The 19420-nt window shown below is 47.5% G+C and overlaps 14 protein-coding genes and 1 long non-coding RNA gene across 18 annotated transcripts in view; 4 read left to right on the top strand and 11 right to left on the bottom strand.

Annotated features, from left to right (window-relative positions):
- LOC136183662 (DNA-directed RNA polymerase III subunit RPC5-like) overlaps nt 1-1260 on the bottom strand; it is a 3779-nt gene extending 2519 nt beyond the window's left edge. For both annotated transcript variants that reach the window (XM_065970379.1, XM_065970378.1), the window contains exons 1-9: nt 1156-1260; nt 1054-1104; nt 921-998; nt 740-870; nt 600-682; nt 436-546; nt 336-382; nt 164-283; nt 30-109 (exon numbers count right to left, since the gene is read on the bottom strand). In XM_065970379.1, the coding sequence (XP_065826451.1) occupies nt 30-109; nt 164-283; nt 336-382; nt 436-546; nt 600-682; nt 740-870; nt 921-998; nt 1054-1104; nt 1156-1203 (749 nt within the window). In that variant the 5' untranslated portion in view covers nt 1204-1260. The remainder of the gene's footprint in view (nt 1-29; nt 110-163; nt 284-335; nt 383-435; nt 547-599; nt 683-739; nt 871-920; nt 999-1053; nt 1105-1155) is intronic.
- Nucleotides 1261-2137: 877 nt separating this feature from the next.
- On the top strand, nt 2138-2409 carry LOC136183678 (uncharacterized). Its single transcript, XR_010669204.1, has 2 exons — nt 2138-2208; nt 2257-2409. It is a non-coding gene; the product is annotated as an uncharacterized lncRNA (long non-coding RNA).
- Nucleotides 2410-2496: 87 nt separating this feature from the next.
- On the bottom strand, nt 2497-3502 carry LOC136183676 (uncharacterized). Its single transcript, XM_065970397.1, has 4 exons — nt 3385-3502; nt 3222-3325; nt 3037-3173; nt 2497-2986 (listed from the first exon to the last, which is right to left on the bottom strand). Exons 1-4 carry the CDS (start codon nt 3477-3479, stop codon nt 2807-2809), a joined length of 516 nt encoding a protein of 171 aa, XP_065826469.1. The 5' UTR covers nt 3480-3502; the 3' UTR covers nt 2497-2806.
- A 12-nt stretch (nt 3503-3514) lies between these two features.
- On the top strand, nt 3515-4337 carry LOC136183675 (uncharacterized). The gene is made up of 3 exons (XM_065970395.1): nt 3515-3596; nt 3645-4043; nt 4097-4337. Exons 1-3 carry the CDS (start codon nt 3537-3539, stop codon nt 4172-4174), a joined length of 537 nt encoding a protein of 178 aa, XP_065826467.1. The 5' UTR covers nt 3515-3536; the 3' UTR covers nt 4175-4337.
- A 47-nt stretch (nt 4338-4384) lies between these two features.
- Nucleotides 4385-5263, top strand: LOC136183677 (uncharacterized). 2 transcript variants are annotated; one of them, XM_065970399.1, is made up of 4 exons: nt 4385-4473; nt 4520-4680; nt 4740-4868; nt 4930-5262. In XM_065970399.1, the coding sequence occupies exons 1-4, from the start codon at nt 4437-4439 to the stop codon at nt 5062-5064; spliced, it is 462 nt and encodes a 153-aa protein (XP_065826471.1). In that variant the 5' UTR covers nt 4385-4436; the 3' UTR covers nt 5065-5262. The 2 variants fall into 2 exon arrangements, with proteins under 2 accessions (XP_065826471.1, XP_065826470.1); XM_065970398.1 differs by having other exon boundaries at nt 4400-4680; nt 4930-5263.
- On the bottom strand, nt 5040-8346 carry LOC136183664 (tRNA (guanine(26)-N(2))-dimethyltransferase-like). Its single transcript, XM_065970381.1, has 14 exons — nt 7312-8346; nt 7026-7250; nt 6869-6978; nt 6711-6823; nt 6510-6658; nt 6370-6453; nt 6237-6309; nt 6044-6181; nt 5901-5986; nt 5730-5838; nt 5603-5679; nt 5436-5555; nt 5273-5381; nt 5040-5225 (listed from the first exon to the last, which is right to left on the bottom strand). Exons 1-14 carry the CDS (start codon nt 7428-7430, stop codon nt 5157-5159), a joined length of 1581 nt encoding a protein of 526 aa, XP_065826453.1. The 5' UTR covers nt 7431-8346; the 3' UTR covers nt 5040-5156.
- LOC136183673 (ras-related C3 botulinum toxin substrate 1) lies at nt 7568-8800 on the top strand. 2 transcript variants are annotated; one of them, XM_065970393.1, is made up of 6 exons: nt 7569-7729; nt 7931-8002; nt 8063-8133; nt 8198-8244; nt 8297-8359; nt 8442-8800. In XM_065970393.1, the coding sequence occupies exons 1-6, from the start codon at nt 7695-7697 to the stop codon at nt 8730-8732; spliced, it is 579 nt and encodes a 192-aa protein (XP_065826465.1). In that variant the 5' UTR covers nt 7569-7694; the 3' UTR covers nt 8733-8800. The 2 variants fall into 2 exon arrangements, with proteins under 2 accessions (XP_065826464.1, XP_065826465.1); XM_065970392.1 differs by having other exon boundaries at nt 7568-7729; nt 7931-8133.
- Nucleotides 8801-8867: 67 nt separating this feature from the next.
- LOC136183663 (arylsulfatase G-like) lies at nt 8868-11543 on the bottom strand. Its single transcript, XM_065970380.1, has 4 exons — nt 11147-11543; nt 9618-11034; nt 9208-9564; nt 8868-9144 (listed from the first exon to the last, which is right to left on the bottom strand). The coding sequence occupies exons 1-2, from the start codon at nt 11541-11543 to the stop codon at nt 9842-9844; spliced, it is 1590 nt and encodes a 529-aa protein (XP_065826452.1). The 3' UTR covers nt 8868-9144; nt 9208-9564; nt 9618-9841.
- On the bottom strand, nt 8995-9734 carry LOC136184021 (synaptogyrin-1-like). Its single transcript, XM_065970839.1, has 3 exons — nt 9618-9734; nt 9208-9564; nt 8995-9144 (listed from the first exon to the last, which is right to left on the bottom strand). Exons 1-3 carry the CDS (start codon nt 9732-9734, stop codon nt 8995-8997), a joined length of 624 nt encoding a protein of 207 aa, XP_065826911.1.
- A 56-nt stretch (nt 11544-11599) lies between the features above and the next one.
- LOC136183666 (arylsulfatase G-like) lies at nt 11600-13197 on the bottom strand. Its single transcript, XM_065970383.1, has 2 exons — nt 12843-13197; nt 11600-12799 (listed from the first exon to the last, which is right to left on the bottom strand). The coding sequence occupies exons 1-2, from the start codon at nt 13195-13197 to the stop codon at nt 11607-11609; spliced, it is 1548 nt and encodes a 515-aa protein (XP_065826455.1). The 3' UTR covers nt 11600-11606.
- Nucleotides 13198-13280: 83 nt separating this feature from the next.
- Nucleotides 13281-14924, bottom strand: LOC136183665 (arylsulfatase G-like). Its single transcript, XM_065970382.1, has 2 exons — nt 14543-14924; nt 13281-14498 (listed from the first exon to the last, which is right to left on the bottom strand). The coding sequence occupies exons 1-2, from the start codon at nt 14922-14924 to the stop codon at nt 13306-13308; spliced, it is 1575 nt and encodes a 524-aa protein (XP_065826454.1). The 3' UTR covers nt 13281-13305.
- Nucleotides 14925-14984: 60 nt separating this feature from the next.
- On the bottom strand, nt 14985-16028 carry LOC136183671 (synaptogyrin-2-like). Its single transcript, XM_065970390.1, has 3 exons — nt 15861-16028; nt 15419-15796; nt 14985-15367 (listed from the first exon to the last, which is right to left on the bottom strand). The coding sequence occupies exons 1-3, from the start codon at nt 15981-15983 to the stop codon at nt 15131-15133; spliced, it is 738 nt and encodes a 245-aa protein (XP_065826462.1). The 5' UTR covers nt 15984-16028; the 3' UTR covers nt 14985-15130.
- Nucleotides 16029-16071: 43 nt separating this feature from the next.
- LOC136183669 (evolutionarily conserved signaling intermediate in Toll pathway, mitochondrial-like) lies at nt 16072-17148 on the bottom strand. Its single transcript, XM_065970385.1, has 3 exons — nt 16472-17148; nt 16266-16422; nt 16072-16211 (listed from the first exon to the last, which is right to left on the bottom strand). Exons 1-3 carry the CDS (start codon nt 17120-17122, stop codon nt 16072-16074), a joined length of 948 nt encoding a protein of 315 aa, XP_065826457.1. The 5' UTR covers nt 17123-17148.
- Nucleotides 17149-17226: 78 nt separating this feature from the next.
- On the bottom strand, nt 17227-18271 carry LOC136183672 (uncharacterized). Its single transcript, XM_065970391.1, has 3 exons — nt 17955-18271; nt 17402-17818; nt 17227-17352 (listed from the first exon to the last, which is right to left on the bottom strand). Exons 1-3 carry the CDS (start codon nt 18150-18152, stop codon nt 17308-17310), a joined length of 660 nt encoding a protein of 219 aa, XP_065826463.1. The 5' UTR covers nt 18153-18271; the 3' UTR covers nt 17227-17307.
- Nucleotides 18142-19405, bottom strand: LOC136183674 (synaptogyrin-1-like). The gene is made up of 3 exons (XM_065970394.1): nt 19038-19405; nt 18424-18849; nt 18142-18375 (listed from the first exon to the last, which is right to left on the bottom strand). The coding sequence occupies exons 1-3, from the start codon at nt 19086-19088 to the stop codon at nt 18274-18276; spliced, it is 579 nt and encodes a 192-aa protein (XP_065826466.1). The 5' UTR covers nt 19089-19405; the 3' UTR covers nt 18142-18273.
- Between the last annotated feature and the right edge of the window lie 15 nt (nt 19406-19420).

Raw genomic sequence — 19420 nt, 5'->3', positions numbered from 1 at the left:
ACCTAGGTGTGTTAATTAATATAATTTACTCCGGTGTGCTGTTGAACTCAATGTGAACGTCTGGAGTTGGACACTTTAGACTTTCCCACTTCTGATCAGCACTTTCTGACTAATAATAAAAAATTTAAATACGCGTGGTTTTTATTGATCTATTGTTACGAACGTCTGGACCAGAGTAACGCAAGTCGACCCACTTCTCGTCTTCCCATTCCATTTGTTGCTGTCGAGCGGCCATCTCTCGACTCGCTCTTCCCTTATTGTCGCCTTGGCGAACGAGACGAACCTGAGAAAACAAACGTCACGAATAGAATTCCTCCTATGCGAATTAATATTACTGTAACAGGCCGAGCTTCGTCTTCACTCTCATGCCCATCGTTGGCTACTATAAAACGATATTGATTTATTAATCTATTTATGCAGTTTTTTGTACTGGACCTTCGCGAGTCGTGGCAGTGGCGGTGGTTTTTCCTTTATCTGCTTTGTCAACGTAGGAAAAACTGGGCTTCATTCGAAAAATGTGCTGAACGGGAGTCAAATGAAGTGCCCCTATAAAACCGATACAATAAACGATTCAAAAAAAATTAATTATTGAATTCTACCGTTACGCATTACTCCAATAGCGTATCGCCCTGAAGGCGGCGAACTCGAATCCGACTCGAGTATCTGCCTGTCCATTAGAGGACTGCGAGACAAGGAGAGAGAATATGAAAACAATGTAGTGTATTCTAATGTCGCGTGCCTCTGATAAAAGTCTTCGCTTTCGTCGCCGCGTGCCGTCGCCGTCGCCGCGTCGACGCTGCTCGCTACGCGACGTCCTTTGGCCTGGTCGTAGTGCTTGCTCTCCGTGTCGATTGCAAGCTCCAATTGCAGCTACAGAATCGTCAATTTTTTTCTCTTTTCTTTTTAGCGACCACGCCTACTTTTTCCTGCTTGGGCTTCATTCGCACGGCGAGGACCTGCGACGGGTCGATGGGCCGATTCGCAGGTCGTAGAGGGTACTAAACGTATTTGGGGAGGTGAATTTCAAGCGCGGGGGGCAGGGAGAGGACAAACTTGAATAACGGCGAGGTTTTTATTCGCCGGATTTGACCAGTAAACGTCAATCTGAACAAAGAAACGTGCAATACAGCTTTTTCGCACTATGCGACGTCAAACCTCGCGGACGATCGGGTCGTCCTCGTCGTCCTTTGCGTTCGAGTCCATTTTACATCCGGGAATATAAGAAGAGCAGAGCACGTGGGATCGCGTGGTATTTCGAGGTAAATTTTCATCTTTTTTATCCGCCATTCGACTTTTGAATTTCTCAATCCATCTTGAGCGTGGTCGATCTTACGTCACTCGCGTGACCGTGACGTCGACGGTTGCATCATTTGATTTCTAAAGATAGCATTTTGGCCGTTGCCGCCAACCTGTTTTCAAAACCGGTTTACGATTTCGCGCCTACGAGCGGTAGAGCCAATGAACGCGCTCAACGTCACACCACGTGACACCGCGGACCAATGAGCGCGCTGGGCGGAGCTACACTGTTCAAAAGCGAAGCGCACACAGATCTTCCTTCAGTTGCGGCTGAGGGTGGGTGCGGCGTGGAGCAATCTGCGTCTCATCCTTGAGAGGACTGGCTCGGGGGCTTTGGCAGAAGGCAAGTGAGGATAGTTGGATCTCAGCGTGGCCCACGGTTAATTCCGTGCCGGAGCCCGTAAGCGGGGCGATGGGGGGCTTCGGCCTCGGTTTACGCACTGGGCAGACGGATCGTTCGAGGTCTTATTGTCGTCAACAAGCACGATCCGCGTTAAGCTGAGTGGATACGGCTTGGAGGGGGTGTTCAACTATGGTCTGGTTGCCGGCACTTTTCTCACCCGAACGACGCGATTAGACCAACGATGATCCAGCCCAGGAGCCTTCGATTCCTCCATTGCACTGTCTTCATTGTCGACTCCTACAAACAGCGGTCAGCCTCTCTCCAGTCCACAAGGCCCGGTTCTTCTCAGGAAGACATACCGAAGGCTTTGGTACCAGCGCACCGGGGTTTCGGTATTAGGGGCCGATCCTCATCCAGGTGGGTACTGAATGGATTGGCCGAGGACCCGCAACTCGCCCGACACTTTTTGGAAGGGGATCCTCGCTTTGCGAAGATTTCCCTGGGCTACGACGCGTCCGAACCTCCCCGCGGTGTAGCCTGGGTAGCGCGAATACGGACGCAACAAAAAGGTACGTACACGGATTAATTTACAGTAACTAATCTCTTTTTTTTCGCAGGAGAGAAGTCGGACGAAAGAAAAACGACGCGACGCGAAGATAACGCGAAGAACGGGACATATTCAAGATAATTTGAGCCAGGTAGAAGTTTTTTCGTTAGTATAGATTGTAAGTGCGCGTTTTTGCTCAAATAAAAGCGTTTTTGCGAATCGATCTAACCGCACGTTCACGTGACCGCCGTGGAATTTCGAAGGCGGAAACGAAAAAGGCGCTGGATCGTTTCAAAGAAGAGCAAGAGCTATACTAGCATTAGCGGTCAGCGCGGTGCTTGGTCTGTGCCGCCAAGTTCAAGGAAGAAGCCTGCTACGTTTCATTTAGACTCTAATCGTTTCCCTGCCGGGCTTTTCTGTATTGCAAAGCCGGCGTTCTGTCATAGCTGGCCACTGGAAAACTTGACATTGGAGCAGACGAGATGGCATTGAGGAGGACCTATGTACTGTATACGTAGTGGGTTGTAATCAGTGAAAACGGGCTGCTGGGAAAAGCTTAATATTTGAGGTTAGGCTCTCCATGTAGAAAAAATTTTATGAGGGTTTCTATGTTGAATACGCTACGTCTTCTTTTCTTCATCCGTTTTAAATACATTTTCTGCGATTTTGATTGTTTTTGATGGATTCCAGAGTGGATTCTGAAAGCCTTCTTTGTATCCTGCAATGAAAGCTGCTAACGTCGTCTTATAGAGAATCCAACTCTCCTTAAAAAGTCGTCTGCCGGGCTTCTTAGCTGCCTCCTAGTAATAACATTAAATCAAATGCCTAGGGAAAAATGATTGCGTGAAACCATGGTCATCTTTCCCTCTTGAACTAATTCCTCGATGCTTTTGGCCGTCTCCAGCTCTGCTTTTGGCTCCCCGGGACGAGACGTTTCTATTTTCTCCGCCTTTTTTACCGTCGCTCCACTGCCTCCCTTCCATCCCTCTAAAGAAAGAATGTCAATGTCAGCGGTCCTTCTGATGAAGCACGGACCTAAAGTGCGTCGCCACGTGTCCCTATAACTCTCCGAGGCGTCTTTCCAAACTTGGATGTGCGTGAGAAACGAAAGTCTTGGATTGCGAGGCGGCGGAACGTATCTGCGACGAAAAACGAAGCACAGTAAACTTTATTTATATGGTGAGCTCGGTTCTCTTGCCCTGGAGGATTCCGTAGAGGTTTGATGTCGTCCCAAACTTCTTTCTTGCCTCTCTTCAGCTCCCGAACGACGAGACGAGCGATCGAACGAAGCATAAACAAAGGGAAACAACGTGCGAGCTCACGTCACGTGCCACATCATTTCACGCAAAAATGACGGCGTTTTCGGGAGCGAAAGCGTGGATTATAGTCGCAATTCGTTGTATTGTTATTGTGAGAAGCGTTCGACTAGCTCGGAACGTGCTAAGTAGCCCTTTCTAGATCAGTTCGATTGTTGTCCTTGGAGCGATCTCTTCGACGGGTACGAAGGACTGGTACGAGGATCTCCTCAACGGTACGTGCGTTTACAACGGTCACATGGCGGCGTGCGCGCTCGGCGAGGCCGCCGGTTCGCTCAGTCTCATCGTTTGCGTCCTCCTCGTCTTCGTCGACATTTATTTCATTTGGAAAGCCGAAAGCAGCTCTGATTGGAGTCAAATCGTTCTCCTGTTCGACGTCGTGTTGAATTTCGTGTTCGTGCTCATTTGGATTACGGCGTTTGCTCTCATGACGCAAGGATACGGTCAACTGCCAACTGGGAAAGAGACGTATCTTAACGATGTCGAAGATTTGAACGCGCGAGTCTCACTTGTTTTCGCCTTCTTCGCATTTTTCGGCACAGTAAGTATAGATGAGACTGTGATCGATATCTTATTTGTCCTTGTCTCTTCTAGGCTCTGCTTGCTTTGACCAGTGCCTATCGTCTCCACGCTAGTCCTAGCGCCAATTCACCAACCTATGAGAAGCTTTAAAGCACATCTGTGCGTCTAACGATTATTTTTCTTACTTTTCTACTTTTCTGTGTGAGCTGTTTGTATATTTTTGCTACTGTGTTCTTCTTGTTTTGGATACGTTTACTAGCCTATCACCAACGTTGCCTCCCGCGTGCTGTCGAATATGATAAAGGAAATACTATTGCGCGTTTCTCTCTATATATACATCTAAGACTGAGCATGCGAGGAAGACTAACCTCCACTTTTCCGCGTTCTTCAGCCTACTTCCGCATCCTTCGCAATGGCCTCCGACTTTTCTACCCTTGTAGAGAATGACGGTAGGCCTAGAGATCTTCCCCATGCTTCGTAATCTCGCTGCGACAGCATCTTCTGCCGCTCACTTCGTCGACACTTTCGACGGCAAGGAAATGCAATCGCCTGAGGGAATCGTCAGCGAAACGCCTCACGCCACGTCGTCGACGTTGCCTCCTCCGTACTATAGTGGTCAACAAACTGAAGTGGCAATTGTCATGAGCCAACCTCAGGCATGTACAGCTAGCGGAGACCTTTTTTTTATGGGAACCGTATAATAAATTGGATTTAGATCATGCCAAGCGCAGTGGCCGTGACTCAAGAGAATCCGCTTTCGGCAAGCTATTTTCCATTCTCCGTTTTTACAACTCTATTCTGCTGCTTTCTGTGCGGAATAATTGCCCTTCTTCTTTCTTCTCAAGTAAGGCCTCGGCGCGATAGTTGAGGGTGTGCCTGCCTGTGTATTTCATTTCCGTTCGCAGAGCTACTCGGATTTCAAGGCGGGAAATCGGGAGAAGGGAAAGTCCAGCGCTCGCGTGGCTTTGTTAATCAACATAGTGGGTGCAGCGCTTGGACTCGTCGCCTACATGTGTTTCCTTGCCACTTTCTTTAATTGAAAGCCAGTAGAACTGCAAATCTGTGTCAATTTTAGTGTCTCTGCTGTATCTCAAAACAAAGACCCCCTTCTGCTTATTCTCAAAAAACTAACTTACATGTCCTGCTTAGGAGAAGAAGGGTCATGAGAGTAACGACATTTATCTTCATATCGGCACGTTCCCTAATCACGTTGTACAGCAAATCTCCTTATGTTCTCCTCCTCCCTACCTTCAAAAAGTTCTTGCACTTGTGCTCTATTCGTTTTTCAGCGTTTTCTGACTTCGTACGACCCTGTAGACGCTTTCGTTTATTCGTGAGAGTTTCGCTGTTTTCTTTCCTATATGAAAATCTGTATGCTAGATGATACGCGCGTCTTTCCTACTAAATGCACCGCTTCTTTGCTCTCGATTTCGGGCCCCAATTGGGCAGGGGATTCTCCTGGAATCGCAACAACTTCTTTTGCCTCGAGGGAGGATTCGCATCCGGTCTCACAGTAAAATCGACCTCTAAACTACGAGAACAATTAAAAACCACCCGGCCTTCGTGCGCGAACTCTACCTAGATTCTTTGGAAAGAAACACAGCTGTAGGCGATTTCTCACTGACTTTCTTCATGTTAACAGGATTAGATTTTATCTACGAATAATTTCCCAGTGGGCCTCTGCAGCAAAGCCACGTGATCTCACCCAAGATCGAAGTACGTCCCATAGAACTTTATTGCTAGCGCTCGTTTTAAAAGCGTTTTGACGACAGTGCGTGAAGCTGACCTGATGACCGAGACTCATCAGAGCAGACCTCAAGTCAAAGAGAAATAGCCTAACTAAAAATATTGAATCTACGAATTAATTTTCGCTGACTTGAAGGAGAGGAGAGGCGGCGTCGTGCAGTGCACGAATCCGCACATTTTATCAACGCAATAATAAAACGGGTAATCGGGTAGCTCCTAAATTACAGACCCCTTGAGAATAGAGTGGTACTAGAATTTATCTACACTTCCTACTTCTGATATGACGGATAGTGTGCCTCTCATTCTATCTACGGTACCGTATTTCGCCGTCTCGGCATCAGAGACGTGAGCCAGGAGTTTCTTTACGAAATCGATGTCGTGAATCGGTTTGGCCCATACAGGACCTCCGACCTGAAACGTACGACATCTGACTGTAAAATGACGGTCTCAAATTGTTTGATTATACCTGAAAAACGCTGCCGCACTCGTCGCAATGCTGACCGATTATAGGCGGTCCAGTACCGGGTGAATATTTTATACTAAAACCGAGAGAACGTAAGATAGTGATTCTATGATTATGATGTGTTTTTGAAGGAAACCTTTTCTCTTTTTCTACTCTCTTGCCTACGTTCTGTAGGTGAAATGAATCGCACCCAATGCAGCGATAAACATAGGCTTTTTTACTATAAGTAAATAGTCTAGGAACATCGGTACTGCCTCATACTCTTAGAGTCTATACCTAGCTGAATCTTTCACGTGAACAGCGCCGGTGAAGACTTGCACGAAAACGCGAATATAAAAATCGACACTGACTGAAAGGAGAGGTCGAATGTAGCGCTTGTATCGAGCACAATGACTCTCGATGCTAGCCAAGGCAATGCGCAGAGCCTAGAGCCACGCGATGATGTCATTTTCGTGACAAATCAGAGAGAGGGCAAACCATTTCATGACAATAGGACGCTTTGAGCGACACGGACCCGTATTTCGCGTACGAAGCCTCGCTATTGCTACCACAAAGGACTCCCATGTCAGTGCAAGTGACACAGAGAAGTCCTAAGGAAGGGGGTACTTATTTATTTATTTATTTATTTATTCTACCTCCGTCGGAAACTGCTTGTACAGCTGAATCTAAAAAAGGCGACGGCGATCCGTAGGGATCCAGGTCGATGACGTCAAATTTTTTCACTCGATGCTGATACATCAGCAAACTAATTAAGGTTCGTTCGTTAGACTGTTGCATTTTTATCAATGTTACCTTGCATCTGTACAAGTGGGCGTGACGATGTGATTGACCTGATTGTGTTCCACGTTTCGTTTGATTGATTCCACTGCGGCTGGACTGAGATCGTTCGCGACGATTCGGCTTAGTCCGCGCGGGATTTCTAGTGCGTAGCGAATCGATCGCAAACCGGAAGCGGCGAGAGCTTCCAAAATCGAAACGTTGCTTTTTTCGCCTATGAATTCGCGTATAACGGCCGTGCTGCACCCCCGAAAAGAAACCCTGGCTATTTGTTTTCCAGATTTGAGCTTAGAGAACTCGCCTCAAGTCTCGATTGAATTCTTGGACGGGATTATAGAAGACTTCTTCGTTTCGTGGATACAGAATTGTCGCTTTTCCTTCGGAGACGCGACGATACGATTCCGCATCGCTCTCCGTCATTCGCGACCGAAATCGAAACAAAGATCGACCGCTAAGCGTCAAAAAGCGAGCCACCCTAAGGATTTCGTAGCCGATAACGCGCGCTGGACTCGATGACGTCCAACATTCCGGAAATAGCAACAAAACTGGGCGTATCTAGCCTATAAAAGCTCGCGTGCCCTGGGCAACACATATCGGGCCTCTCGCGAGTCGCCATATTGATCGCTGTATAAAAGCCGTCGGGAGAGCGCAAAACTCGATCACAATCGCAATCGCACGAACGAAATGCAAGCCATCAAATGTGTCGTCGTCGGCGACGGGTACGAAATCGCGCGTTTTCGAGCGCGACACGCGCGCACGAACTGTTTAGCACCCGGTCTCCCTTTCCGTTCGCACAGCGCTTTCCTCGCGCAAGTAGACAAATGATACGCGATCGGCGAACGAACGTTCGATGTAGAAAAGGGGTCCCCCTAACGGCGTCCCCGTATATATGGGCGTTACTCACATTTCTGCTTTTCTAGAGCCGTCGGTAAGACGTGTCTTCTAATCAGCTACACGACGAATGCGTTTCCCGGCGAATACATACCGACTGTGTACGCGATAAAGTCGCGGGATCCTATCGGGGGGATCCTCCTCTTTTTTCTTTTTTCTAGCTTCGATAACTATTCGGCGAATGTAATGGTAGACGGAAAGCCGATCAATCTCGGCTTGTGGGACACGGCCGGTTCGTGCGCTGATTCTTTCCCTCGCGCGTGACGTCACGACTTTTAATTTCTTTCATCATCCAGGTCAAGAGGACTACGATAGGCTACGACCTCTTTCGTATCCGCAAACGGTGAGATGCTGCATCGAAAATTCCCTTCTCGTCGTCTATGAGACCTTTCTAGGACGTCTTTCTCATATGCTTTTCGCTTGTAAGCCCGGCGTCATTTGAGAATGTGCGAGCGAAGGTGACTGAACGACGACGACGTCACGTTAGCTTTGTAATTCAATGATTTCCCCCCCCCCCCCCCCCCCCCCCCCCCCCCCCAGTGGTACCCGGAAGTGAGTCATCACTGTCCCAATACGCCAATTATTCTCGTCGGAACGAAATTGGACTTGCGCGACGACAAGGAAACGATTGAAAAGCTGAAAGAGAAGAAACTCTCGCCAATTACCTATGCGCAGGCGTTGCAGATGGCAAAGGAGATTTCCTCCGTAAAATATCTCGAATGTTCGGCGCTGACGCAGAAGGGTCTCAAGACCGTGTTTGATGAGGCCATACGGGCCGTTCTCAATCCTCAGAAACCCGCGAAGAAGAAGAAAAATTGCTTGATTCTTTGAGAACTTGTGTACTACTAGTCGTATTCTTTTTTGTCTTTGTCTTTCTGAACGGTATCTTGTGCTTGTTTTTCTATTGTTCTCGCGTCTGGGGGGGAGGGGGGGGGGGGGGGAGGTTGGTGTTTTTTTCTCCATGGGTATTGGAAATGGATGTCGTAAATAGATTTCGTGTCAGTCAGTGCCAATTGGATGAGCGAGAAAGAAAAGACAGCAGCATGACAAAAGAACGAACAACAAGTGCGTAGTTGAATGATGCAGTGGCTCATCATTCTGTAGCTGGAACTTCCGGAGCTTGATAGGGTGTCGTTTCTGGCTCCGCACTTTCTCCTCCTCCTCCTGAGGCTCCTCCACTCGTGCCGAATCCGTCACCGACTCCCTGTCGATAGCGAAGCAAAGCCAAAACGCCCACGGCAATCTGAAATAAATAAATAAATAAATAAATAATAAATTGAGAAAGGGAGCGTGGTCTTCCACTCACAAAGCCGCCCATGCAAATAAACATGAAGGCAATCGAGCCTTGCACCGTACTCTTCGTAGAGCTCGAAAGCGCGCTTTTGACGTTGTTATAATTGTGCACGCTAACGCCGAATGCAACCAAGAAGAGAAAAGCCCAAACGAAAGACGATATGACGTCAGCGAGCGTGATGTATCGACGAATGTTGACGTTATTCGTCATTTCGAATAGAAAGTCGCTGGTCAAGTAGAAGAGAGTTTTTAGAAACCCCATCACGCCGACGAAAATGGCCCAGGAGCAGAAGCCGTTTGATCCTACAACACATTGACCGAAGACTTTTCCCTTGTCCGCGAGCGTGCCGAATGCGACAATGCAACAGACCTAGAATTTAAAGATCATGAAGATGAAAAGGAGGCGTGGCCTGTTTGTCGCACCATGAGGGCGAGTCGCACGATGACGTGCGGCTTTTTTACGGTGTCTAGAGCATGACCCGGTGTAAGAACAGTCGACCAGTTGCCTTTGGACGAGGATCCGCCGTACGCTGACGCCATGCTTCGCTAGAGAATGTCACGTGTTCTTGAAGAGACTGCGCAGACGAGGAAATGAATCCTAAATAAAATTGCTAATCACAGACAAAATGTAAGAGAGAGAGTCCTTATTATACAGTGCATCGACAAACAACGTTGTTTCTATTGCAACATGGCCTGTCATCAGAATTTTTCTTATATTCAGCGACTGTTGTGTTGTCCTTGGATACACTCTCCTTTACCTGTTCAAGTAGCTTTGTCATTTCTATCAAAATTTGCGAGTACGGCTCTTCGGTCACGTCCAGCGCCTCGCTCTCCTGCTCATCGTTTATGAGGTTGAATAAAAGTGGAGGATCATGACGTATTGCTGGCGGACTAAGACGATTACAGGAGGCTACTCCACCCGTTTGATACATAAGTTTCCAGTCACCTTTTCTCAATGTATCCAAGTCTCCCGCTCCGCCAGACCCTCCGCTATTCGGATGCACCAAGAAATCGTGTCCCTTCTCAGACCCATTGAATAACACGTGACTAATATCCAAGCCATCAAACATGCGGTACACTGGTAGGGACGCCCCAGCTAATTTTCCAAAGGTTGGGAAGACGTCTAGAGCACTAACCAAAGCGTTTGAGACGCGAGGTTTAATCATACCCGGCCAAGAAACGATTCCAGGTTCACGATGTCCTCCTTCCCACGTGGTCCTCTTAGAACTTGATCCATTCGAATGACGTTTCTCCCAGAGTCCTAAATAGGAACCTGGGGATCCAGTAAGATTGCACTTCTCCTCCCAAGGCCCATTATCGCCTGTAAATAAAACAAGAGTGTCGTTGGTGAATCCGTTTCGACGCAAGGAGTCAAGTATCACGCCAACCGTTGTATCCATCTCCAGTAGAGTGTCAGCAAAAATTGTCTTACGTGTCGACGCGTTTGTGTATTTTGGATCGTGATTTTGTGGCACGTGCATGTGAGCAAATGCCACGTAGAGAAAGAATGGTGTGTCGCTGGTTTGATTTGAGATAAAACTATCCGCCATCTGAGCGTAGCGATTGCTGAGTGTATTCAAATCGGCGGGCTGTTCAATAATGTCAAGATTATGAAACAATGGGACAGCATCACTCCAACGATCGCAGTTTATTGCAGCTTCTTCTTGAAATAAATCTCTCAGGGTGGCGTCACTCTTTTTGGGACAAGGTAAACACATAGGCAAATTGTAGCCTGGATCATCAACGCATCCCATGTCGTTACTGTAGGGTAAACCGTAGTAGAAATCAAATCCTCGATGATTTGGATGATAGGAGCCATTGATGCCCAGGTGCCACTTTCCTAAGACACACCCAAATTACGTTACCTGAATGCATGGGTCTAAGTACTCCTATACAAATAATAATAATATTATTATTATTATCTTAGGGGAATTTTAGGGTAGTTTAGACACCAATCATTCCAGTTGAGTATCCAGTCGCCTTGAGCATTTCCGCCAAAGTCGTTTCGTTGAGAGGAAGTCCATATTGCGACAATACGCCGAAATTCTGAACGACTCCCGTTCGCAAGCCGAGTCTTCCCGTGAGGAGAGCGGCTCGCGACGGAGTGCACACCGATGCGCCAGCGTGAAAATCCGTGAAACGAATCCCTGACGTCGCGAGGCGATCGATATTCGGCGTCTCCTTCGTTTCGGCCCAATTCGCTCCCACATCACCCCAACCGAAATCGTCGGCAAACATTAGAACAAAATTGGGTCGGGTAGAGCACTGAACGGCGCCGAAAAGAAGGAGGAATGACGCAACGGACGTCCTAGTATTCATATTCATGGTTTTGGCATGTGATCGATGCATTATAGAAACTGAAACGTGCAGAAATGTTTGTCGCACCACAGACAAAATGCAAGAGAGTCCTTATTATACAGTGCAACGACAGACAACGTTGTTTTCATTGCAGCACGGCCTAGCACGAGGATTATTCGTGTATAGAGCCGCTGTTGTGTTGTCCTTTGCCACACTCTCCTTTATCTCGTCAAGCAACTTCGTCATTTCCGCCAATATTTGCGAGTACGGCTCTTTGGTCACGTCCAGCGCCTCGCTCTCCTGTTCGTCGTCTTTGAGGTTGAATAGAAGAGGAGGATCATGTCGTACTGTTTTTGGATGAGGACTATTACAGGAGGCTACTCCACCCGTTTGATATATAATTTTCCAGTCACCTTTCCTCAATGTATCCAAGTGACCCAACACGCCAGACGCTCCGCTATTCGGATGCGGCAAGAAATCGTGTCCCTTCTCAGATCCATTGAATAACACTTGACTGATATCCAAGCCATCAAACATGCGATACTCCGGTAGAGATGCTCCAGCTAATTTCCCAAAGGTTGGGAAGACATCTAAAGCGCTAACCAAAGCGTTTGAGACGCGAGCTTTGATTGTACCTGGCCAAGAAACGATTCCAGGCTCGCGATGCCCTCCTTCCCAAGCGGTCGTTTTACAGCTGGATCCATTCGAATGACGTTTCTCCCATAGACCCAAATAGGGACCTGGAGTTCCAGTAAGATTACACTTTCCCTCCCAAGGCCCATTATCGCCTGTAAATAAAACAAGAGTGTCGTTGGTAAATCCGTTTCGACGCAAGGAGTCAAGTATCACACCAACCGTTGTATCCATTTCCAGTAGAGTGTCGGCAAAAACTGTCTTACGTGTCGACGCGTTTGTGTATTTTGGATCGTGATTTTGCGGCACGTGCATGTGAGCAAACGCCACGTAGAGAAAGAATGGTGTGTCGTTGGTTTGATTTGAGATAAAACTATCCGCCATCTGAGCGTAGCGATTGCTGAGTGTATTCAAATTGGCGGGCTGTTCAATAATGTCAAGATTATGAAACAATGGGACAGCATCACTCCAATGATCACAGTTTATTGCAGCTTCTGCTTGAAATAAATCTCTCAGGGTGGCGTCACTCTTTTTGGGACAAGGTAAACACATAGGCAAATTGTAGCCTGGATCATCAACGCATCCCATGTCGTTACTGTATGGTAAACCATAGTAGAATTCAAAGCCTCGATGATTTGGATGATACAAGCCATTGATACCCAAGTGCCACTTTCCTAAGACATATGTCAGCTAAATAGACTATTATAGAGTTGGCACCGATCATTCCAGTTGAGTATCCAGCCGCCTTGAGCATTTCCGGCAATGTTGTTTCGTTGAGAGGAAGTCCATATCGTGACGTTACACCGAAATTTTTGACGACTCCTGTTCGCAAGCCGAGTCTTCCCGTAAGGAGAGCGGCTCGCGATGGAGTGCACACCGATGCGCCGGCGTGAAAGTCGGTGAAACGAATTCCTGATGCGGCGAGGCGATCGATATTCGGCGTCTCTTTCGTTTCAGCCCAATTTGCTCCCACGTCGCCCCAGCCGAAATCGTCGGCGAATAGGAGAACAAAATTGGGCCGGCTAGCACACTGAACGGCACCGAAAAGAAGGAGAAACGACACAGTGAACATTCTACTGTACTCACAAACCGACTCACAAAACTTATGTGATCAGGTCACGTGATAAAACAAATTTGATTACACTCATTACTATCGCACAAAATCACAGGACAGTCCTTTTCATACAGTGCATCGACAAACAACGCTTTTTTCATTGCAGCACGGCTTGACATGAGGATTATTCGTATATTGGGTGATTGTTGTGTTGTCCTTTGCTAGACTCTCCTTTAGCTCTTCAAGCAGCTTCGTCATTTCTGCCAAAATTTGCGAGTACGGCTCTTTGGTTACGTCCAGCGCCTCGCTCTCCTGTTCGTCGTCTTTGAGGTTAAATAAAAGTGGAGGATCGTGACGCACTTCTTTTGGAGTGGAATTATTGCAGGAACGTCTTCCACCCGTTTGATACTTAATTTTCCAGTCACCTTTCCTCAGTGTATCCCAATTTCCAATTTTGCCCGATCCTCCGCTATTCGGATGCACCAAGAAATCGTGACCCTTCTCAGATCCATTCAATAAAACGTGACTGATATCCAAGCCATCAAACATGCGGTACGCCGGTAGAGATGCCCCAGCTAATTTCCCAAAAGTAGGCAAGACATCCAAAGTACTGACCAAGGCGTTCGAAACGCGAGGTTTAATTGTACCGGGCCAAGAAACGATTCCAGGTTCACGATGTCCTCCTTCCCACGTAGTCGTTTTACAACTCGATCCATTTGAATGACGTTTCTCCCATAGACCTAAATAGGGACCAGGAGATCCAGAAAGATCACACTTCTCCTCCCAAGGCCCATTATCGCCTGTAAACAAAACAAGAGTGTCGTTGGTGAATCCGTTTCGACGCAAGGAGTCAAGTATCACGCCAACCGTTGTATCCATTTCCAGTAGAGTGTCAGCAAAAATTGTCTTACGCGTCGACGCATTTGTGTACTTTGGATCATGATTTTGCGGCACGTGCATGTGAGCAAATGCCACGTAGAGAAAGAATGGTGTGTCGTTGGTTTGATTTGAGATAAAACTATCCGCCATCTGAGCGTAACGATTGCTGAGTGTGTCCAAATCGGCGGGCTGTTCAATAATGTCAAGATTATGAAACAATGGGACAGCATCGCTCCAACGATCACAGTTTATTGCAGCTTCTTCTTGAAATAAATCTCTCAGGGTGGCGTCACTCTTTTTGGGACAAGGTAAACACATAGGCAAATTGTAGCCTGGATCATCAACGCATCCCATATCGTTACTGTATGGTAAGCCGTAGTAGAATTCAAAGCCTCGATGATTAGGATGATACAAGCCATTGATACCCAGGTGCCACTTTCCTAAGAAACATATTTTGGATAATATAGATATCTCATTTACATACCAATCATTCCAGTTGAGTATCCAGCTGCCTTGAGCACTTCCGCCAAAGTCGTTTCATTAAGAGGAAGTCCATATTGCGACAATGGATTAAAATTCGTAACGGCTCCCGTTCTCAAGCCGAGTCTTCCCGTGAGAAGAGAGGCTCGCGACGGAGTGCACGCCGATGCGGCGGCGTGAAAGTCGGTGAAGCGAATCCCTGACGCGGCAAGGCGATCAATATTTGGAGTCTCTTTCGTCTCGGCCCAATTTGCTCCCACGTCACCCCAGCCAAAATCATCAGCAAATAATAGAACAAAATTGGGTGTGGTAGCGCATTGAATAGAGGTGAAAAGAAGGAGGAATGAAAGAATGAAGGCGGTACCGGTCGTGCTACCGTGACTCATGCTGTACACGTGAAGTTTTATTCATGTGATCCGGCCGGTCACGTGAAACAAAAGCACCAATCGGCACGTGTTGAAAATGTAATGCTTCCGAAACAACTTGAAAAAGAGAGAAAAAAACAAAAACAGTTCTGGCAGGACGTAGACTCGGACTACGGAAAAATGCGAAGAGAGAAAAAGAAAAAAGCCCAGCAAGCGAAATTCGTGTGCTACAGTGCCTCTGTACCGGGAGCGTGAACGTCAACTGTCGCAACGGTGGGACCGCCACTCGTTTCCGAGTCTTCACCTGTCGGCGTGATTTTTGTGAGAGTTGGAGCTGCTCCGGCGCTTCCTCCGCTTTCAGAAGCTCTTCCCGTTGTCGACGACGAGGCGATCTCGTCGGACGTTCCTCCCAGCTCTCCGGGACCTTGACGAAAGCGGAGAACAGCCAGAACGGCGAGAACGATCTAAAGCAACAAGTCAAAACTCCCGGATATTTGCACTAGTTTATCTCGCACAAATCCAGCGGTGCTGAAGAAGGCGAATGCAATCGCCGCCTGAACGTTTCCAGTGATAGCTCCCGACAAAGCGTTGTTCGCCTTCGCCTTGGCCGACGTCCACTTGGCGGCGAGAACGCAAAAAGCGACGAAAAACATGAGACCCCACACGGTGCTGGCGGCAAAGTCGCTCAGAACGGTGTATTTGCGCACGAAAATATTGTTCGTAAGCTCGAAGAGATAGTCGACGATGAGATAAGCGAGGCAGAGTATGAAGCCGACCACGCCCACAAATACGCCAAAGGCGCACGTTCCCGTTTTCTGGTCGGGATCAATGTAGCATGTACTGGACGCCGAGCCGCCGCCGACAATGCAGCCGAAGACAATGATGCAGCAAACCTGCATGCAAAAGTAGGCGTGACTACGGGTGGAAAAGAGGCGTGACGCCGCTCGGCAAACAAACCAGCGTTATTAGTCGAGTGATCACTTGAGGTTTCTTGATCGTGTCGACGAAATGCTGACCGGTAAGTATGGCAGAAATGTTGCCCTTGGACGTCGATCCACCGTACGATGTCGCCGTCGCCATTGTGAGTATTTAGTGCGCACGCTTGCGCCGGTGTGACGTCAATCGACGTCATTGCCCCATTCGCTGGGCTCGTGAATGAATACGGGATTTATTCGTGGGTGAGAGAAAAGAGTACGCGCGCATTAGAGAGGTTTACGTGCTTCGATTGAACGTGTGTAAGCCAGCTGTTTAGTGCCAAGTGTTTCGGCTCATTCTCAGAAGCGTCTGTTGTCGCAACGGAAAGAATATCTGCAATTTCAGTCACGTGAGCAAACATACATAATAAATAAATAAATAAATCACCTTGGTGCTTTTGATTCAAAAGAACGTAGTAATACTGTTCAATGTCTTGGAGCCACGTTCTATGTGGCCCAGTCACTTGAAGAAAAATGCTTCGATCGTCGTGGAATTCTTTGGCTTTGACAGAATGAATACCACACGTCACAAAAGGATCAGAATCCTAATAAAAAATTAATTAATTATTAATTTATTAATTTATTTCCACTCACCCGAACAACTTCAATTTCATAATTATAACGTTGTTCACCGCCACAAATTCTCTCCAAAGTAAACCGAGCCAAATCACGTGAAGAGGATTCCCTTGACCCGCCAACTAAGCGATATGGGTCATTCGTTTCAAATCGATCGAACCAATAGGCAATGCGTCGGCATTTCTGCACAGGCAGACTCGCTCGACCAAAAATTTCCAATAAAACCGAATAAGTTTGAGAATTCGGTCGAACGCCGTTATCTTCCATTTTCTGCAGAACGTTCAAAGCGCAATCGATTTGCGGATGCGCTTTCGGCCATATCGCGTCCATGAGCGTGCGATTTTGAAAGCGATCGCGTGGAAAAACGTCGAGAATTGTATTGTAGAGTGCCAAGTCGTTTGCGAGGCCTGTCGCGTCGAGATAGTCGAGGGAGCCGCGCACGTAGCCCATGTGGCCTCTTCGGTGCTTGTCGCGTGCTAGGAAAGTGGCCGTTGCCGCTTGAAACGTCGCGCGACTCGGCGCACTCGCCGCATCGTTTAGAAGACGCTCGATTTCGTCACCGCGCACGCCGGCGACCCGGATCACAACTCCAGGACGAGTTTTCGGCGCGTTTCCACCATGAAATCGTATGAAACAACGAGAAGAAAGGATACGCGGCGTAAAAAGCATCCGGGTTGGTTAGTCTTCAGCGAAACCCGTATACTCCTCTCAAATTGGTAAGCGCCAAAACTCCTTCCCAATGAAAGACCCGCCTCTGTTCTAAAACATGCGCGTTCAAAGAAAGAAATAATTTTAATCTTGATAACCAATATTGTGGAGCACAGTAACTATAACACGTGACATCGGCAGTCATTTCAGAACATTGCTGAAGCTTTGAAAGAGAAACAGCTCAAAACCATCTAAAGTCATAAGATTGAACTTTTATGAGAGTCATCACACTACACCTACCCATAGAGGAAATGATAAAAAGGCAAAGACAACGACAGCATCACCAGAGCGAAGAGCCGATTCAAAAGTACTGTTATCCACCAATGCACTTTTCAAATCGGATGAAATATTGGGTCGCGACCGCCACTGCTCGTCGGAATAGATAGCAAAAGCAAGCCAAAGAACAATCAAGCAGAAAGCCAATACTCCATCGAGAGCAAACGTCATCAGACTTCCTTTCTTCTCTTCGTATTTTCCCATAATATCCATGATGTCGACGACAATGAAAATGATGGCAAGGGCAATTGATATTCCACCGGTCGCCGTGCCAAATAAGCAGACCTCATCCTTCGAATTGAACGCACATATGTCTCCCTTGGCGAGGAAATCGTCAATGAGGGGCCCCTGTATCAAACCGATCACCGCTGCTCCAAATATCTGTAAACGAAAAGAAAAAATATCTATAGCATCCTTTTTTTGCTGCGCGATCCCCTGTGTTGTCGTCCCCGGAAAAGGCATGGAACTGACAACTGTCGCCTCTGACGTCTTCAAAGATCATTGCCAGTTTTCTTACCAAAGCGATGATTCTTAAGGCGAGGCGAAGAGGAGCCTCGGTTCGGTGTTCGTCCGTTCCAATTGCCATCAGAATTCCAAACGGGCGTCTCCCTTGGTATGTCCGGTTCAACTGCGCTTGCGCTTCGTCCGTAGGGCAAGTAAACAGAAGCTTACGTCTAAATGCGACTTGACACGCAAACAGCCACGCAGCGCCCATCAATAGATCAATAGACAAAACACAAAACGAATGACCTTACACCACAGCTGAGTTTTTTTCCTAAATGACAGACAGTTGGTCATGCAGCGCCCCTATCAATAAATAAACACGAGAAATGACCCTACACCGGAGCTGGAGTCTTTTTCTCTTCGCCACTGCCGGGGCTTTTTCTATCGCTACGCAAAGATTTGAGTTTCAGCACGGCTAAAACCAGCAGGGCAATCTGCACAAAGGCATCAAGATTAGAAACTCTGGCAGTAATATCTCTTACCCAAACAAGCAAGGATAAAGCAGAGAAAGCAATGCCAGCCCTAGCTGCTGAGGTAGTAAAAGATATGGTGATGTCATATTTTTTTTCCAAGTGCGCCACATTTCCATTAGACCAATTTGCCCCGAGAAAAACCAATGAAACAAACCAAAGCACAATGAGTAGTACACTCATAGCAATGTCGGCAACAGTCACGCAAAAACCAATCTTTTCCTTTACGGATGTCTTCCACATAAGCAAAATATCAAGAATCAGAAAAACGAAGGCCACAACCAGGGCAAAGACGCCGACTCCAATAGCATATGGACAGGCGTCGTAATTGCTGTAATAGCAAATACGGACATAATGAAACCCAAACTTCTGATAGTCGACATCATAATTTCCACGAGCTTTGTCTTCTATTGCGGCACTGACGATAACACCAAAGAGCTAACAGAGAGCAATTGTGCCCAGTGTAATTTCCCGGCGGCGCGAGACCGCCGCGAAATGCCGCGCATTACGGGGGAAACTACTAGTTAGTAGTAGAACATGGCCCAGGGGAGCATCTGGCCTCGCGGCCCCCCCCCCCCCCCCCCCCACTGGTCTTTCTATAGGGCATGATCTATGACTTTACTTACCATAGCGATACCGCGCAGGACAAGAGACGCCAATTGCATGGATTTCACCATCTTATTGCGTTAGGGAACTTCGTTGTGGAAGCTGGAGGAAGAATGCAGGTAATACGGGAGTGGAAACAACTTCCTGTACACGCGCAGTACAGAGCGGAAACTGAACCGCCAATGGAGCAGCAGCAGAAATATGAATAAGTAACTAAAACTAAAAACAAGTCAGTGCTGACATGGCAACGTAATGACAACACTCAGGCTGGCTCCTGTCGCGTGACAGTAGCAGTAGCATGGGTAGCATTGTTTTCCTCCGGCTGTTCCTGCAACGGTGGTTGCACAACGCCAGTACGCTGCTCACTGGCAGTTGAGGGCCGCGCGGCGATAGCACTGTCATG

Source organism: Oscarella lobularis, chromosome 2 (genome assembly GCF_947507565.1).
Source record: "Oscarella lobularis chromosome 2, ooOscLobu1.1, whole genome shotgun sequence".
In the NCBI taxonomy this organism is placed as follows: domain Eukaryota; kingdom Metazoa; phylum Porifera; class Homoscleromorpha; order Homosclerophorida; family Oscarellidae; genus Oscarella; species Oscarella lobularis.
Note: the sequence above shows the minus strand (reverse complement) of the source record. Positions and strands in the feature narration are given on the sequence as shown.